This window comes from Lycorma delicatula, chromosome 1 (assembly GCF_047948215.1).
Source record: "Lycorma delicatula isolate Av1 chromosome 1, ASM4794821v1, whole genome shotgun sequence".
Taxonomy (NCBI): domain Eukaryota; kingdom Metazoa; phylum Arthropoda; class Insecta; order Hemiptera; family Fulgoridae; genus Lycorma; species Lycorma delicatula.
In genome coordinates this window covers 106,378,043-106,398,674 of record NC_134455.1, presented here as the reverse complement: position 1 = coordinate 106,398,674, position 20,632 = coordinate 106,378,043, and the positions used below count along the sequence as shown (strand labels likewise).

Here is a 20,632-nt window from a genome sequence, read left to right as displayed (position 1 = left end):
TGTACAGTTAGAACGGAAATCACTTTTTTTATAAACAGTTTCAAAATTTACGTTTACTGCGATGTGAAAGGACACAAAACAATAACGCACAAAAAAATGGCTAAGACGCTTCGTGATTGATTAACGGAGCTGCACTGCACCTGAATTTGTTGTGACAGCTGAGACTAGCCGGTCGCTAATTGTTTCCGAACAATACCGAGCGCTTCCGGATGATCCCGAACTACCCCGAAAACTTCCGAATAGCTCTCGAGCGTTTTTATTTGCTTTAAAGACACACTTTTGGAGAAAACCAAAATTTTTACATTTTTCCGGAGCGATGCCAGACTGTCGGGCATTCCGGACTGTTGATGCCGGACTAATGGACTTCTACTGTACTTGAAATTCAACAATAAATACTACCAGCAAGAAAAAGGAGTTACTATGGTATCACCCCCCTCAGCCATCAAGACAGATATTTACATGGATGATGTTGAAAATACATTTTTACCTAACAGTTTTAAAAATCACTAAATTCTTTTATATAAAAGATACATTGATATTTTAATTATTTTTAATCAAAATACAGATAATGACATAAATATAAATTTTAGTAAAATTAATGCAATAAATCACAATATCAGTTTCACAATAAATCATGAAATTAACAATTTAAAAATAATAATAATATATTAATATAAAATATTTATTTAAATAATAATAATATTATTATTTATTTAGATATGATCATTGAAAAAAATTTCAATAATAATATTTTAGAAGTTGATATATATATAGAAAAACAACACGACATAATACTATAGTACAAGCTAATTCACCTCATTCATGAAATCAAAAAATGGCAACTTTTAATCGTTTAATCTACAGAGCTATTAAATATCTCAGACACAACAATTTAAAAAAAATTCCGAAATAATCATTATAAAGAATATAGCAGTATTAAATGGTTACAATGAACAACTGATCAAAAAATTATACTTTAAGATTAAAAATAGATATATAAAAGACAACATAAAATTATCACATAATGACTTAAAAAAATCTTATATAAAATACAATTTATCCCATTTTATAAACATTTTGATAAAATATATAAAACCTATAATCTAAAGACAACATACACTACCAACAACAAAATAATAAATTTTTTAAACAATAACGAACATACTAAAATAGCAAACTCCAAAAATATAAATATGTTAGCTAAACAAGGAGTCTACAGTCTGAAATGTGAAGACTGCCATTTATAATTTGTAGGTATAACCAACTGTTCTTTTTCTATCAGAGCCAAAGAGCATATTAACAATATAAAGAAAAGATACTTGGATAAATCAAATTATTCTAAACACATATTACAAAATAAACACAAATAATACAATCCCGATAATTTTATTAAAATATTAGATATTTCGAATGACTTTTATAAAACCAGTATCCTCAAAAAATTCAATATATACTATTATAACAATAAATTAATCAATGAACAGACCAGATTCAATGACGATATTTTATTTAAACAAATAATTAATAATTATCAGGATACCTAAACTGTCTCTCCAATCACTAATATTCATAACAACTGCGACCTTCTTACATAACAGACATGACTAACTTTATACTACGATGACCAGTTGTGATTTTAACATTTTATAAATTTACATTCTACATAATTTAATTTTAATGATCTGAAATTGAAGAATAACTTTTCCTGAGGATGGTCAAGTGACCGAAAGTGCTATAAAAGAGAATGCAGACAAATTGTTGGTAAGATTGAATTTCATTTGTTTACATTAAAAAAAAAGCATAAAATTATATTCAACTGATGAAGAGGTGATGTTTAAACAAATGTTTACATTCATTATAATAAATATGATTTACCTACTGTAATATAAGCCTCTTCAAATTCATCACAGACTTCAGAAAAGTATATAACTTCTAGCAATATTCATTTTAAAAACATAATTTTAGTATAATTACTTATTAAGAGTGTGTTTTTACTTTCCGAAAATTATGAAAATAATAATGCAAGTGAATTATAATCATTCTCTTCAGAAAATGTTCATTGCAGAAGTGTATGCAATAGATGTAAAGAAATAAATATGAATTACAAGGGTCATTTAAATATATAAAATGAAATTTATAGCTTTATTGATATTGGATAAAATTATAAATATATTACCTTAATTTTCTACAATGTTTCCTTCAACAGAGATACATTTTCTCCATCAGGTAGGTAGCTTTCTGGTCCCCTTATAAAAAAAAATAGATTGCCTTAACAACCAATTGCACACATATTGTTCAACTGCAGCATCCATCTTTGAATCTTTCTCCTAAAGCATATTTCAGCAAACTAAACATGTGGAATCACACAGTGACAAGTCTGGACTGTACAGTGGGTGTTTAAGAGGTGCCCAATAAATTTTAACGAATTTATTGTGAGTCCGAGCTGCTATATGTAGCCAAGCGTTGATCTGGATAAGGAGGATGTTGCAAGTTGGTAGTCAACAACTGTAAACAAATCACAGAAGAATGAGTCCCAATAAAATACTGTACAAAGACATCAATGGTGGAACAACAAATGTGACAAAACAGGGAGAAAAAGATATCAATCCCAAAAATCAGAAACATCCTTTTAGAATCTAGTAAAATAAATAACAGAAACCACCCGAACCCTAAGGAGAATAAAAAGGCTACACCTACACCATAAAGACATACTGAAGTCAGTAGAAGAAGAATTCAATAAAACACAGTCAAGAGACTGCTACAAATTCTTCAAAAATCAGCTCCAAAAATACAAATCTCCTGGCCCTACTAATAATGAATGAAAACTGTAAACTGACCCATAACAATAGACAGTGTGGAAATCCAAGCTAAATATTTCAATAAACTCTTAAATTTTGAAGAACCAACAGGACTCCTAAACTTCAACACCAACACCCCAATAACAACACCACCAGAAAACATCAAACCTCTCACAATAAAAGAAGTCTACCAAGCACTGAGTAAGATGAAGAATTACAAAGCAGCAGGAGAAGATTAGACTTTTGTAGAGATCTGGGAACATACTACAGGAAGATCAGCAAAAATTGCCTTTTTATCAACAGCTTCTCAACATCTGGATCAAAAAATAACTACCAGAACACTGGACGACAGCCCTCATCCATCCATTACGCAAAAAAGGGGGACTAAACAGCCCCTGGTAATTACAGGGAAATCTCACTTCTAGACACAGCATATAAAATTCGTTCAAGAGTCATCCTCAACAGGATCAGTTCACAACTCGAGAAAGAACTAAGAGAAAACCAGGGAAGTTTCAGATCTTGGAGGTGCTGTTCAGACCAGATTATGAGTCTCAAGCTAATAACTGATTACCACAGGAAAAGAAACAAAGACATGGTGACAAAATTTGTAGATTTTAAGAAAGCTTATGACTCTGAGAATACCACTAAAAATTCTAATACACCTTGGACTACGTACCAAATTAATAAACATAATAAAATTAATCCTCACAGACATTAAGTTAAAGGTAAAATTTAGAGGTGTCCTCTTGGAATCGTTTAAGATCAAACCAGGACTGCACCAAGATGATGGGCTCTCACCACTATTATTCAGCTGTGCTCTAGAAGTGGTAATATGGGAATGGCTCAGAAAATGTCACCCAGAATAAGTAAAAATAGGGTGAAGAATTAAAACAACCATCTTGATTTTGCCGATGACTTGGCACTGTCAACAAACAACATCAATGAGCTAAATAACATGTATTATAACTTATAAACATTGCAAATTAGATTGGCATCAAAATATCATTCTAAAAGACAGAAATTATGCCCCAGAAATCGACGATTAAAACAAGTAAACATAAATGGTAATAAAATCAAAATAGTAACCCTATTTAAATAGTTCAGAGAAATAATAACAAATAACAATAATAAATAACTTAAACAGAAGAATTGGAAGAATCTGCATCAATAAAAAGTACCAGAAAACAGTTAGTGGAGGAATGTGCCAACAAAGTCGTGTAGAAAGGGTTAAAAGCCATCATCGATACTATGCATTAAGTGGAGATTAGAATTCTTTGGACATATGAGGATGCAAGATTCAAGACTTCTGAAACAGTTTATAGTGTAATCTCTACTTGTGAAACACAAGACAGGATGCAGATGGATCAGAGAAATAAGAGAGAATCTGAAGGAAATTGGCCTTACACCAAAAGATAAAGACTAGATAAAATTAAGCAAGAAAATCAAGAACAAAAACACTCTGTTTACACTCACAAGAAAAAACTCACAAAACTAACATTTTCAACTCTAGAAAGGGCACATAGATTGGAATGTATGAAAAAGTGCTGGGAGGACCACGGGGCCCATACAGTCCCATCGAAGAGACTTGAATAATGGACTGACTTAAGTGATCCCATGAGGTCATAAAAGATAATAGAAAATTTGGTCATTCTTTTATATGTATATTTTTTTTATGGAGTAAATAAATCACAATTTTAAAATAAAAATAGATAAAAGTAACTATTGGTGCATGAACTATTGGTACATATTACATATGTAATAAATCATATAAAAATTATTCATAAATATATTTTTTTAAAATGTATTTATTATGAATCCATGTAGAGTACTTTTAAGGCAAATCTCATTTTATTTATTCCTAATAAATATTGCTTTAAGTTTGGAAATTATAATCAGGAAAAAAATTAGATAATTAAGAATTTAATAATAAACAAGTATAAACATTATATTAGTACACCCAAAAAAACCCACCTTTAATTAATCTTATTTCAGTGTATAATCGTTATGAACAGCAGCATAGCATTAGCAAAGCAGAAATGTAACTGGAAAATGTTAACAAAGGATTGATATTGATCCAACAATTTTACTTTTTAAGAAAACTAATGGAAACAAATGATACTCTGATTAACCATCTCATTCTGCTCGGTTACTCTGTCCCTTGATTATGGTGGAAGTATCAGAATGACAGTTTTCAATGACTTTCAAGTGCTGCTTTGTAACTATTTTTAAATGTACAGCCTTTTTGGCAGATGTGCTTTATGGTATTTCTTTTTCATGGTCACTTATTTATTTTTTAAAATTCATGCCAAATGTGATGTTTGATTTTATTATTACTGTGATAAAAAATAGAATTCCTTCTACTTGCAACATTTATTTTTTAAGAATGTAAACATAATTATACTGAGTATATATATAAATATATAAATAAATATTTCTTATCTATTATTATTACATTTAAAAATAGTTTTTAGTTAGAAACATCTGTAGCTTTAAAGATATTTTACCATGTTTGACAAATAAAAGATATTAAAAGTCGAAAATGTTAACTTAATTTACTTTTTTTCAAGGTAATATAAACCATTTTATTAATCAATTGTAGAAATCTGTTTGTATTCCTACATGCATCTTAAATTTTTATTTTCTGAAAATAATCTTACTAATAACATGATATAATCCTAAATTTACAATCTGTCTAAGCAGAAATTTAATCATGTACCAAATTTAAACATTAAAAAATTGTTTAATTTTTTATCAAATTCAGCTTCTTTTGACTTAGTTTTAAAAAACTTTCAGCAGAATTTTATTTCAATTGCATTAAATCATTCACTGAAATGTTAGAGTTTTCTTGACATGTATAAATGAGACTTACAAAGAAATCCTAGAGAAAAGTTTTACAATGTAAAATCACGTATATTATTTTTTCCTACTGCAGCACATGTATGATAAACTTTCTGCATTTCTGTTAACCTGCTTCATCCAAAAAAGTCAACCATTCATTAAACATTTTTGCATTCTCTTATTATCACACATTTATGAGCACTCAATAAATTATCACAATTTTTTTATAATTAAGTGCAGAAGAGGCATGCATTTAACCAAACTAATTTGTATATTTATTGCTGCTTCTGAAAATGTAGGGCTTCATGAATGGCACTTTCTATTACACAATCCAAGGCAACATATTTTTTTTTTTTTTTTTTAGTAAAAGTATGTTAAAGTCGTTAGTGCTAATCAAAATTTAATAATTGAGTTGCAGTGATAATTATAGATATAACATGAGGAGGGATAAACCAAAATAACATTAAGTGATTAAGCAGTATTATCACTATTAAACTAATAGTTTGTTTGTTACAATTAAATTACCTTGAAATAAGTTAGCTTAATTAGATTAGCTTGAAATAAAAATCATTTATCATCCATTCTTTGGGACAGTCATTAAGAAATTGATGATTCTTTGTGATGTGAACTACAATTAAAAACTATTTTTGGATATGTTTATTACTTTTGTTGTAAAAATAATACAATGTTACATTGCTAAATATATGTAATGTTTCCTTATTATTGGATGTACCTTGTAAAATCTGTTAATAAACAAATATTTCATTAAGTCTTTCTTTGTTAAATTTCTTTATTAAGGAGTTTTTAAATTTTGTTTTAAATTATTTAAAATGGATTACAGCTCACAGTTACTAAATATATAGTAAAAATGTGGATGTGATGAAACCTGAAAATAATTAGCAACAGCTTCCTTCTCTTACATTTTTTTTTTCAAAAAAATTGCAACTATATGATATAAGAAATTTGAACAAAGATATAGTAGCATTCATATATTTTTTAACATCTGTTTATGTTAAGAAAGAAGTTTGTATTATCGTTTTGTTAATTAATTTTATATAACATTTAGAAATTATGAAAAATTTTATATGCAAAGGTCATAGGAAAGTGAATCTAATAACCGCCCTCTCTCTTTCTCATACTTCCCCCTCCCCCCTCACAAACACCCTCTGTGTGTGTGTGTGTGTGTTTGTTTGTTTGTGTAGTATAGTGTCTGCCTGCTTGTAGCTCAGAAATTACATAACTTATTTTTATGGTGAAAAAAAAACAGAAGTAAACTAACGATATTGGGTTGTAGATCTAATTAATTGAAATTCAGCTTATATGTAATTGTTTCAGTATAATATATTGTTTAACAGAGTTGCTCTCTTTATCAGTCAGAAGAATTGAATGAACAAAAAAAAATCAGAAATCAGCTGAAAGATTTTTTTTACCTTTTGACAGTTTTATGTAGAAAACTACTTCTGTAAATGGAATTTATTTTTTTTTATTTTTTTTTTTTTAAGCTTTAATTGGATTTGAGAGCAAAAATAAATTTACTATTAAGAACAGTATTGGACAGAAGGTATTTTATGCTGTAGAAGATTCTGACTGTTGTACAAGGAACTGCTGTGGCCCATGGCGTCCATTTGAAATGAAGATTCTTGATAACTACAAGAACCATGTCATACATTTAAACCGTCCTCTTGCCTGTGACTCATGTTGGTTTCCGTGCTGTTTACAAGTAAGTATGTTAGACTTAACTTTTTCACTAAATTAATTCATTGTATTGTTTTATTAGGTCAGTAACTTATATTTTTATCATAAATATCTTAAAATTTTTATCCTTACATCTTGAAATGAGAAGAATCATGTGTGAGTTCCTTTTTGATTTAATAATATGTCTTCATTTTTCTATCTATTTATTTCTTAATAATTAAATTTTATATTTAGTTTTCTATTATTATCTTTTATGGTCACGTAGGATCTTTAATTAGTCTATTATTCAAGTTTCCTTCGATGTGACTGGGCTTTGTGATCCTCCCAGTACTTTTACATGTTCCGATCTTTGTGCTCTTTCCAGCATTGAAAATGTTCGTGTTGTTAGTTTTTTCTTGTGAGTGTGAACCGAATGTTTTTGTTCTTGATTTTCTTGTTTAATTTTATTTAACCTCCTGTGGTGTCTTCTGGTGTAAGGCCAATTTCCTTCAGATTCTCTATTATTTCTCTGATCCATCTGCATCCTGTCTTGTGTTTCACAAGTAGAGATTACACTATAAACTGTTTCAGAAGTCTTGAATCTTGCATCCTCATGATACGTCCAAAGAATCCTAATCTCTACTTAGCCCATAGTATTGATGATGGCTTTTAACTCTTTCTACACGACAATGTTGGGCACATTCCTCCACTACCCGTTTTCTGGTACTTTTTATTGATGCAGGGTCTTCCAATTCTTCTTTCGATTTTCTGGATTCTGTGTGTCTTTAATTGACTGTACAGGTGAAAGAGTGTTTTTGCTGCATAAGTGGCTTCTGGTTGTAAATTGCATTCCAGTGTCTTATTTTTGCATTTATTGATAGGCATTTTTTATTGTAAGTGTACCAGGTTAATTTTTGAGCTTTAGCTATTTTGTTTCTTCTTATTTGGATTGAGGTTGTTCTGTTTAAGTTAATTTTTATTACTTCACTGAACTATTTAAATAGGGTTACTATTTTGATATTATTACCGTTTATGTTTACTTGATTTCTGTGTAATTGCCAGGGGCTGTTTAGTCCCCGTTTTTTGCATAGTGGATGGATGAGGGCTGTCGTCCAGTGTTCTGGAAGTTATTTTTTGATCCAGGTGTTTTGCTGATCTTTCTGTACGTTCCCAGATCTCTACAAATGTCTAATCTTCTCATGCTGCTTTGTAATTCTTCATCTCACCCAGTGCTTGGTAGACTTCTTTTATTGTGGGAGGCTTGATGTTTTCTGGTGGTGTTGTTATTGGGGTGTTGGTGTTAAAATTTAGGAGTCCTGTGAGTTCTTCGCAATTTAAGAGTGTTGAAATATTTAGCTTGGATTTCCACATTGTCTTTATTGTTATGGGTCAGTTTACAGTTCTCATTCATTATTAGTCGGGTTCGAGATTTTTATTTTTGGAGCTGATTTTTTAAGATTTTGTAGTAGTCTCTCGACTGTGTTTTATTGAATTCATTTTTGTTATTGACTTCAGTATGTCTTTATGGTGTATCCTTTTTATTCTCCTTAGGGTTCAGTTGGATTCTTTTCTTTGTTTTACTAGATTAACTTGGATAGATTATTTTTCTAGATTTATTTTTGTATATAAATCAAAGTAGGATGTATACATCATACTCATACAATACATAAATGTAATATAGGGATGAACATTATTTTTTTTCTGTAAATATAATGGAAATTACTAAGCAATGCAGCTAACTATGTCAAACTTTAATAGTTCTTGATCACTATTTATATTATTTTAGTTTGACACGCATCCACCATACAGTACCTGAACAACATATAATTTTTTAAAACAGAAATGTAAATGTTCAAAGAGGTCACATTCCATTTCAAAGAATGGATCTAAGATGTCTCATTGGATATCTTGAGAGTAAGTTTTATGGTTTGTAAACGTCAGATGTAACACCATCTTTGAATGTAAAAATTACTATTAGGAAGAAATGAATTTGCTGTTTTGTTTAGCTCCATTAGAGATTGGTAATTTCTTGACATCCTTACCAGAACTATTTTTGTTCTTCCTATATTATGGTGATGAATTTCAGATGTGTACTGATTAAGGACTAAGGGGGTCTTTCCTTTCCATAATTAGTTCACATGGTTTAACATGCAGGGAAAATAACCAATGTTGTAGCCAGTAGGTCATCTTTGGATGCATATGTTTAGGAGTCCACCTTCCTCCCCCAAATGGTAGGCAGTGTTGTACAGTGGACTTCTCCTCCTTTGGATTGTACACACTCCTAAAGTAACTATAAATATGAAACTATATCTATAAATAAGTCAACTATAAAAATGAATTATTATATTGGCAGATATAAATATGAATTCAGCATTTATAAGTTATATCTCAGTAGTTTAAGCTGTATTGTAAGCTTTTGCTAGTTGGGTGCCATGATTTGCCAATGATAAGCAATTAATAATTTTGTTATTGTTATAGTTGTTTAATAATGGGAACATCATTTGCAACATCAGTTCACACCATTATTCAGTTCAGTGAAAGAAAGAATTTCAGTGTTATCACAGACTGAAATTTGTTAATACAAACAAAAATGTTATTACAGACATTTACTCCATACGGTACAATACAGTTTTATAATTCATTTTTATAACAGTTTTATTCAGTGTTATTTTCATTAATTTTAATTTACCTCATGTTTTTGTGCCAATTGGGTTTTGCAGTAAGTGATTCTGTCATGAAACATAAACCAGAAATCCTGTAAGTAGCTCTGAAAAAAAGATATCAGCAATGTATTATACTATATAAAATTAAAACATGATAACTCCAAAACTGAAGTCAGAGACATAGCTTGGAAAGCAAATAATACAGTAGGCATTACTGAAAGAACAATTTTTAATACAAAAAAAAACAATTAAAAACATGTTAACCCTAAAAATACTCAGAAGCAGGTGAAAACTATTGAAAAGTTGTACAATTTTACTATCAGAAAAAGTGTTCATTCGTTTTATTTAAATAAGGAGCTTCCTAAATTGAACAAAATATTAATTGCTGTGAATACAAATTCTGAACTGCTGAAGAGCACAAAAGTGCTTTTATCAAAGGTTTGTCAACTACGGTGAAAACCTGGCTCGAAAAGATTAATGATTAATAGTAATGCACATAGGATTTGAAAATGGATTTTTGAACGTTGGTTTATGGTTATTTGAGTCCAGATCTTCCCAAGAGTATCATGATGAAATGAAAGATTACAATTTTATGCAGTGGTTTAAAAAAATTGTTGCTGAAGGATCCCTATCGTAATAATAGATAGTGTGCCATACCATTCATTACCTGAAAAAATTCCTAATTTTAATCTTATAGAATTAGTAAGGCACAAGTCAAAGGCTGAATTGGGAGTAATAATAACATTTAAGTTAAGTGGTGTAAAAACTATTGATAGAAGGTGTAAATAGAGTAGATGCAAATGCTTGGAAAAATTATATTCAACATGTAATTAAAGAAGAAAAAAGAAAAAATTAAAGGAAGCGGTCAGTTTGCGTGAAAATATTATTGAAGATATTGTGATAAATTTGGAAAAAATTTATTAGACAAAAAATTCAATAGACAGCAGCTTATTAGTTATTGAATAAATATGTTGAAATGAATATATTTTCCGTTTTATTTTATAAAATTGAAAATTATGAAAAACCTTCTTAAAGTTTTTATTTTTTCAATAAATGTATAATTTTATCACAATTTCCTATTTTTTCTATTTCTAGTTATTTTACTTCATTTTTATGATAAAAAGTAAAAAGAAATGTTTTTTTCTCAGGTGGATACCGTTAAATTAAATTAAAATCATATCATCATACTGTTATGTTTTGGTTTGCTGCATGGTTTCGTGAAACAAATTATAGAAGTGTGAACTCTGCACATCCAGTTTGTTTAATTAAATAGTTAGAAAAATGATATTTATTGAAATGAGGTTGTTTATTGCTGCTTTACTACTTATAAAATATCACTTAATTTTTTCAATTGTTCTTTGATCATTTGAAATTTTACGTTCTCAAGTTAACGAGTTTATTTCACAAAATTTAATTTTTAATAAAGGAAACCTGACCAGAATATTTTGGTTTTGTATTATTGGTAATATTAACTTGCTTACAGGTGCGTATCTAGCTCAAAACGGAAGGGAGAGCAGCTTTCTAAATTTAACTTCTTTCATGGTAGTTCATGGTAGCTCATGCTATCCTATACATAATAACATACGGAGAAATACAATATTTATTTAAAAAAAATAATTTTATGATACTAGTTTGCAAGGATTAGGTGCAAATTTTCTAACTACAGCTTCATCTAATTGCTCTTAGCGAAAACCCGTTGGTGGTGAATGCCTGACATAGCTAACCCATTTAACCTGGTTTCACCAATTGTGCTTGTAGCTATGTTTTAATTCGATGAAGGGAGCTAAATGAATGGTCAATAGTACTTGTGCAGGGCTGTGAAAGCAGTATCAGCAGAGCCTTTGTAACAGCTGGGAATACATAAATGAGGCTCTTTTTAAAGCCTCATTTATGTATGGTGTTTCCAGTACCTCATTCCACATTTTGAACCACAATTTCCTTTCTCCTTCAATGCTTTCTAAATTGTCAAATGTTGCACAAGATGAAGTACTTTCATTCCATTCCTCTAATGAAACACCCCTCATATTATTCGGATAGAAATTTATTAATGAAAATGCAGGCAATTTGTCTATGGAAAATTTGACTTTCAAAGATGATATGATGGAATCCAAGTAAAGAAATATTCCAAAATTTGGATAGATTTTTGGCTGCATGATTGCTTCTATGCTTCTGTTGGCCAGCAATGTGAGTGGTGGTTATATCAACATTCACATGCATTGCAATATCGCCTGCTTCTTTTAAGATGGCAGTCGTGATGTTCTCCGATCTTCATGATGAACTCGTGTCATGTCAAGAATAGTTTGAATGTGCTGGTTGTTTTAGGATGTGTCAAATGTCTTCAATTGAAGTGCATTTAGAATATTTAACAATAAACGAAGATCTCCCTCCACTGCTTACATATGCATTTGATAAGAATTTTTTTTTGTTGCTGTATTTCCCTCTATAATTAAGGTCTCCAATGCATTAACAATATCAACAAAGTGATCCTTAAAAGCATGGATGTTCTTGTATTTTTCTTACCTCCTAGTCTCACACAATTTAGGAATGATAGCAATAAGCTTACATCGTAAAATGGACCCGTAAAAAATGTGATTATCTCCTTGATAGTTCCATCCAGCACAGTTTCAAATTTCTGGGATAAATTTTAAATCTTTCACAACAAGGTTAATATTGTGAGAAGTGCAATGGAAGTAGACTGCTTTTTTGTACTTTTGTCTCAAAATTATTTACATACCTTCTTTTCCAGACATGGTGGAACATCTTTTTTCTTTTCTTTTTCCTGTTTAACCTCCGGGAATTACTGTTCAGGTATTACTTCAGAGAATGAATGAGGATGATATTTATGAGTGTATTGTATAAGACTACATGGTCTCAGTTCGACCATTCCTGAGATATGAGGTTAATTGAAACGCAACCACCAAAGAACACTGGTATCCATGATCTAGTATTACTGCCTTTACTAGGACTTGAAAGCTGAAACTCTCGACTTCCAAATCAGTTGATTTGGGAAGACGCATTCACCACTGGACCAACCCGGTGGGTTTGGTGGAATATCTTCAAGCCCTACAAAGCCTAAAAATTCTTTGATTTTCTTGGCCTTTTCATCAAAGAAACATAATCCAATAGACAGCTATTCTTTACCCAAAATATCTGCAGTTTTGTTAACCAAAAAGTTGTAAACACAAGCTTTTTTTAACTCTTGTGACAATGTGTTCCCTGGTTGTTCCACCACATAGATCAATTATTTCATTTTGGATGATAGGTGATGGTTATGATGTGTTTTTTGGTCCATGCTCAAAATAGTCTTTTGGTTTGAATCGCCTACTTTGATGTTTAAATTGCATATAAGTACACCTTCATCCAGATATTTGCCTCTGAGTGGTAAATCATGTGGGCCAGAAAAAATGACCTAGAAAATAATTGAGGACAGTGTTTTTTTGCTTATTTTCTAATAATTTTCATGAGACTAGTGAAGTTTGATGTCCGTCATGAATGATTTTGCAGATTCAATTGACTGGGATATGCCATTCTTGTCTTATCTCGCTGTATTGGTTTGACAAGGAAGGTTATAACTGACATTTTTGTCAAAATTTAGTTTTACATGGTATATGACTATACTAGCTGAGCATAATTCAAAATTATGGCTCTCATCATTATAACATTAAAAACTTATGGTAGAATCATTAATAGAAAGTGTATTAGACATACAGACATTTTTTAGAAATCACTTTTTTGGACTCGGGACCCCAAAACAGATATTTTTATATATCTGTATCATAATCATAAATGTATCATAAGGTAGTTAAACATTTGCTGATGTGTTCAATATAAACTAGAAACGAGCAGATTTTACTGTTATATAAAACAAGCAATTGCCAAAAGCAATATTTAGCCAAGTTTTGAAGTATTTTTAATTGTTCATCCAAAGTACTGATTACTAGGAAAAAAGTAGGCCCTCATCTCACCATGAAAATGTTACATGGTTTATGCTTCATTACACATGAGTTTGTTAAATGTTTTTGCCAATTGTAACTAAATAACATTCATGAATTTAGTGAGTAATTTTTTAATAATTAGTTTCTTTCAAAATGTTTAATTTTTGCAAAATCTGTTATTTATACTTTTTTCCATCTTGAGGCAGCTGCCTCCCCTCTAAATATGTATATGCCTGCTTATTTTACTTTTATAGTTACTGTAATTAAAGTTTTATTTGATTGAATGAATTTTGATTTAATGGTAATATTAAGCAATTTTAATCATAAAAATAATTTTATAAATTTTGACGCAGATAATAATAAAAGATTTTTTTCAGATTATAGTCCTGAAAAATTATGATAAATTTTGTAAATAATATCAACTACCTTTCTTTTTATTGTTTTTATCAGTAATCTATATTAATTTGTCCATTTACAGTCAATTGAAGTGTTTGCTCCACCTGGATGTTTGGTTGGTTCTATTCAACAAGAATGGAGTATTTTAACTCCACAATTCTCAATAAAAAATGCTGCTGGAGATTCAATCCTCAGAATAGAAGGACCTTTCTGTACGTTCAGCATGTGTGGAGATGTTGAATTTAAGGTATAATTTTTTTTTATATATATATATAATGAATTAAAATTTTTATTTAATAAAAAAATGATATTTGAAAAATGAATTTTTTATTTAAATGCTTGTTTATATGGTTTTATGAACTGGCTCTTACAGTTTTTCTTCTGCATAAATAGTAGTAAATCGTAATTTTCAATTAAATTTGGTGAACATTGCTTTTGTACTTTTACCATTATAGTAATGATACTATCATGTTTGACTATATGATTATTATCATCATTTACAAGGTGTATAATTAAAGTAAGGTCTGTTTTGAATTTTCCACATAAACAGATGGTACTTCATAGTTCAGTTATTTCAATGAGTAGAGTTAGCTGTTGGCAACAATAGTTAAGTAATCTTTTGTTAGTTGAGATCACATTGTTACCAAAGATGAAACCTGGATTTCTTATTAAAACATCACGAGAAAGCAGTCAGTGCGATGGCGGTATTCATAATATCCTAGACTGAAGAAGTTCAAACAAAAATGTTTTCAATTTAATGATCACAGTACTACTATAAATATCAGTGCATATTGCAGAATGTTAAAAAATCTTAAAAGGGCTATAAAATACACTGTGATGACTGGATGCCCAGCTAGAAAATGGGTACCACCACAGCAACTCGTTGACTTTAAAAAGAAGCCTTGGCCTGAAAAGGCCTTTCATAGTATGGTAGTTTGCCTGCCTGACAGAAGAGGTGGTACTGTGAATACAGTGGTAGCAGTGGATTTATATAAGGTGACTGCTGGCTGCCTACTTGACGAATTGGCGGCCAGACACCCACAGGTGTCCTGGCTTCTGAGGGGTTCTGGGATGATGGCCAGGAATGTTCTTACAGCTACCTTGGAAGCCAGATTAGTTGGTGATGAAATGGGAGTAGAGTGACTACCTCATATGCAGATTTGCTGAGGACACTCAAAACTGATGTAGTGGTGCCTAGTGCTATGGAAATTCTCAGTCCAAAAGGCTGGGAATGCCATGGAGAAATAGGTTAAAGAAGAAAAGGACGCAGTTGGATTGTTGAAACAGGCGATGACTTCTGCCTTCAAGGAGAGTAATATCACGTCTAAAATAAAGATGCAACATTATGTATGATCTTGAGAAAGATATTGACTCCAAGGTTGTACTCTGGGGGCTTGAAAGAATTATGGAGTTGACCAGTATGGAAGCTGCTGGCATCTCCATCAGGGAGACTAAGATTGCCACATGTGTTGGCTCCCTGCGGCTTTGGCCACTGATAAAATGAGTAAAGGTAGAGTAACAATAGCAATTGCTTTCTGAGAACTGTTACAACGGTTTTGCGCCCTTACTGTTAAGACGATTCATACCCTTTTCACAGGGATTCAGAGGATTTGGTGCACAATTTGTTTAAGCACTCACCTCATAGTGGCGAAAAGAGTGGCAACGACTCCTGATCGCAAGTCCCTCTTACGAGCAAAGAGCCCTTTATCCTTAGTCCTGTTCATGCTCTTTTAGAGCGGGGGCTGTAATCTGTAACTGTTTGTTTATCTTTGATTTCACACATTTGATCCAGTAGTAGCAAAGAGTGACAGAAGAATACAGGTCTCCACCTGCCTGTGGCTCGCTGCAGGTAGTCATCACGCTTATGGGCTTGTGCCCAATATCTCTAAATAGAAGGAATACAGTGAGCATTTTGTTTGTATATTGTTAGGTCAGGGCATCTCCGACCATGACAGATGTTAGTGAAGTAGGAAAGAAGCCTAGCCAGAGGGCGGGCCAGAGCTTTATCTTTCGACCTCCTTGAACACTGGTCCTGATAAGGATAGTTCAGAAGTAGATATAGGGATGACCTCCCGGGAAGGTATGAACCCACTTATTGAAGAGTTTTTGCAAGCCAGAGGCAGGCATGGCAGTTCTGCTCCTTTGGCCCATGATGTTTTGGCAGAACTGGGTGGCTTGTCTTCCTATTTAGCAAACCCCAAGTGTACTTTTGCTGCTACCAAGAAGAAATTATTGCCTCAACTTGAATTCTTTCGAGTAGCTTTCACAGTTGTCATCAAGGGTTTCAAAAATCTTGCCTAATGGCCTAAAGAAATAACTGTAGCTCAGAAACCAGCCCCCACATAGGTAATGCAACCACATAGGTATGCTAAGGTGGTAAGGGCAGACATGGAACCAGCCAGTCTTCTAAGAAACCTGAGGTTGCATTTGTTAATAGGGCGAAGGGCTCAACTGTGTCCAGCAGTCAGCTGAAGAAAGACTTCCAGGTTGCACTTCAGGGTGACCGGAAAGGTCTTAAAATCAGGAACATTAAAGAGACTGGAAAGGTATCATCCACTACCACATCTATGTGGTAGTGGATGATATGGAGACCATTCAGGCAGTTAGAGATTCCACTGCGGTTAAGTGATTGAATGTAAAAATAGACCTGAAGAAAACGCATAGACCCTGTTTTATAGCCTATGATATTGACCAAAACCTGACTGACGAAGATGTCTTGTCCCTCATTAGGGAACAGAACAGTGATTTGGATGAAGCCGCCTTCCGGCGGGACTGCAGGTTGGTCTTTAAAACAGGTAGGCATGATACCCAGAAATATCACAGAGTCTTTGAGGTAAGTTCTGGTCTCTTTCAAAAATGTATGTCTGTAGGCAGACTATTTATCGATGTAGGGTTCTACCGAGTAAAAGAATATGTGGATGTCCAAAGATGTTTCAACTGCTGCAGATATGGTCACAGGGCTAAATTTTGTAAGTTTGCCTTGGTGTGTGGCCATTGTGGCAAGGAGGGCCACAAGTGTGATGATTGTTCACATAGGTCCAAGGCTCCGACCTGTGCTAACTGTAAGAGGTTGCACAAGAATCATGAGCATCCAGTTGTTAGTAGGGAGTGTGACTGTTACGTAAGGGCTGTTGCGCTGTATTTTAATTGCTTGATGGTTAGTATCTAAATGCCCGGGGTGCAGGTGTAGTCCAGGTTGAATTAGGTGAGATTGAAGAGAGATGGAGCGTCGATGTTGTCCTTCTGCAGCACCCATATGTAATTATGGGTGATCTTCCTGGTTTTCAGAGCTGGGAAAAGTTTTGTTTAGGGCATACCTGTATGTCTGCCATTCTATGCAGGAAGTCGCTTAGTAGTGTCTTATTCAGCACGTTTCTGATGCGCATCATGTTGTGGTCAGACTTGCCATTCGCAGACAGAACCTTACAGATAGTTATTAGTTCATATTTCTAATACAGGAATCCCACTGAGGAACACCTAGCAAGATGGGGAAGGATCCTTCATATTGTGGGTAATGGTCCAATCCTTATTCATGCCAATGTTAATGCGAAGTCGCTTTTTTGGCACAGTGGGATCACTGATCATTGTGGTGGCCTAATTGACAGTTTCATTGCACAGCACAATTTTGAGGTTTTGAATGTTGCAGACCAGTTGGCCACTTATGTCAGTACGGTTAATGGACCAGTTGGCCACTTATGTCAGTACGGTTAATGGACGAAGGACCTTTTCAGGTACAAATATTGACATCACCATTGATAGGGTCCTTGACTGGTCTGTGGTCGATGACTGTTCTAGTGATCATCGGTTGATACTTTTTGAAATAGCAGATGAGCTGCACGATGACCATGAGGGACACTTTCTTGTTTGCCAGGAGCACTTTTTGCATAAGAGGGCAGACTGGAAATTTTTTTCTCGAGACCTTGACGGCCTGCCACTAGATGTCCTGGCAGAAAATTTCACTTCTGCAGTGGTGATGGCGGCTGAAGCTGCCATTCCTAGAGGCACTGGCCAGGAACATATATCAGGTTGGTGGTCTTGGAATCTGACAGCAATGAAGCAATCTGTGAACTGACTCAGAAGGGCTGCACAACAAGAGGGTGATCCTGAGCGGCGTGTGACCCTAACTGCAGATTACCACTGAGCAAGGGCTAGGTACTTTCATAGCATTAGGTCTTCCAAGCATAATTCCTGGTGTTCCTTTGTTCAGGAGCAAGGAAATATAGATCATTGGGGTGTTGTGTATAGAGCCCTTGGATATAAGTGCAGGAAAGATGTCCTCTTGTCAGCCTTGTCTACCTGCAAGGTATGGTAATTGATAAGGACCATTTCATTAACATTTTGCTGAATGATTTGTTTCTGGATGACATATGGTGGGTGAGGTTTCATACCACCAGCGTGTCAGACAGGAAGTCGCAGTTTTCAAGACCGACTTAAATTCTGAGATAACAGAGGCAGAAGTGCGCCAGATGATCTGTAGTATGGCATGGCACAAGTCCTCCAGATATGATTGTATCACAGTGGAGCTCCTTGCCCAAGCGCTTCCAGTAGTCCTTGGCCCTCTAACTAAAATATACAATAGGTTGCTCTTCACTGGCGACTTTTCGGCATGTTGGAAGTGTGAAGAGTGGGTGTTGTTCAAAGGTAGCAACAAATATCCTATTAGTTCTTACCGTCCACTAACTTTCCTGCCCGTGATTGGCAAGGAATTTGAGAACGGACAACCAGTATGGTTTCAGTAGGGCAAGAGCACTGAGGATGCCACTTCTCGCTTATGCTGACAATGCGCTGCTACTGATTGAAGAGGATTCGCGGAACAAGGTATAGTTCAGAGCTGCTCATGCTTGTGAGATACTCTTGACTGTGGATTCTACAACATAAGATGATTTTCAGCCTAGAGAAAACCACAATGATTATTTGCTTAAGGGCGATTGGCTGCTACCCGACAAATCCAGGTCTAGATGGCTGGTTTCCCCATTCGGTACGTTACGACTCAAAAATACATGGGTGTTATCCGTGATGAGAATTTTCAGTTCAAGGAACATCTACAGTATATAGCAAAAAATGCTGCTGATGCCTTTTATGGAATCCGTAGAGTCATTCATCCCGATTGGGGGTTGAATTACCATACCATGCGAATCCTTTAAAAAGATGTTAGCAAATCTATTATGCTGTATGTTGCACCTGTCTGGGGTCACCGCATGGCATTTAGGTATTGTGCAGACATTTTGATGCGGGCTTAGCAACCCCTCTTGCTGGTTGTTAAGGCAGTTATAAAACAGTCTCGCAGGAGGCAGTCTGTGTTATAGCTGGAGTCAAACCAAAAGATATCTTGGCTAATGAGTGTAAGGAATGCTACATTTCCAAGGTAAATCCTACTGATGTTAAAACAAAAGCAGGAAATTGAAGACCAGGGCCTTGCGTCTTGGCAGGTCATGTGGAACAAATCCCCCACGGTCGTTACACGCATGGTATATTTCCTATAGTGTCTGATTTAGGTGTGATTGGATAGGTCTCTCCCAATCAGTATATCACACAGTTTCTCTCCGGGCATGGTGTCTTTCAGGCGAGTTTGGCTAGGTTTAGTTTGGTGGATTCGAGTCAACGTCCAGATTGTGGGACAGATGATACAGTGGACCACGTCCTCTATGTCTATCCTCGATACAAGGTCAAACGTTCACAAGTTGTTAGGGAACTTGAGAGGATGCATTCCTTTCTGGATCTCCGTATTAGCTGGATGATCCGCAAGGAGTGGTCTATAGTGGCTGGTTTTCTTCGTGCCCTTGCTGTGTGTAGGTCTGAAGAGGGAGTTTAATCGAGGTAGGATCCTGGATGGCTAGGTTGTTGCATTGGATTGGTTGGAGGTAGGGGCATTGGCATTGTGCCACGGTTATATTAATATTGTTTGTGATTCGCTTTGGGGCTTCCTCTGGTGGGGCTGGCTGTGCCGCCAGGGTATGATAACACGTGTGACTGGGGACGTGGCTTCCCTCCACCACTGGCGGTTGTGATGGTGAGTTGGTAATGTCACATGAGACATCATGATGGGACCGGGTAAGGGTGCAGAGTTTGTCCTCGGCTCCTGCACAGACTGTCATTCCCCTTGTTACATGACCTAAATTGGGTGTAGGTCTGAATTTCTATGTTGCGTAAAACATAATTTTGAATGGTATGAGTGTAGCATTGATGTAACTTTAAACTGGTTCGTTCTCTGAGGCATTCACAATCACAAACGATGTTGTCAAATCTGTACTAGGCGCAGGATTCACACTTCCGCGGTTTCAGTCAGTTAGTTTGAGGGAATCATGTTAGGATGAATTTGAAGATGTCC

At 33.9% G+C, this 20,632-nt stretch overlaps 1 protein-coding gene across 4 annotated transcripts in view; it reads left to right on the top strand.

The window, feature by feature from the left end:
* Positions 1-20,632, top strand: part of scramb1 (phospholipid scramblase 1) — a 128,432-nt gene that overhangs the window by 89,248 nt on the left and 18,552 nt on the right. For all 4 annotated transcript variants that reach the window (XM_075358814.1, XM_075358809.1, XM_075358804.1 and 1 more), the window contains 2 exons: positions 7,139-7,356; positions 14,387-14,551. In XM_075358814.1, the coding sequence (XP_075214929.1) occupies positions 7,139-7,356; positions 14,387-14,551 (383 nt within the window). The remainder of the gene's footprint in view (positions 1-7,138; positions 7,357-14,386; positions 14,552-20,632) is intronic.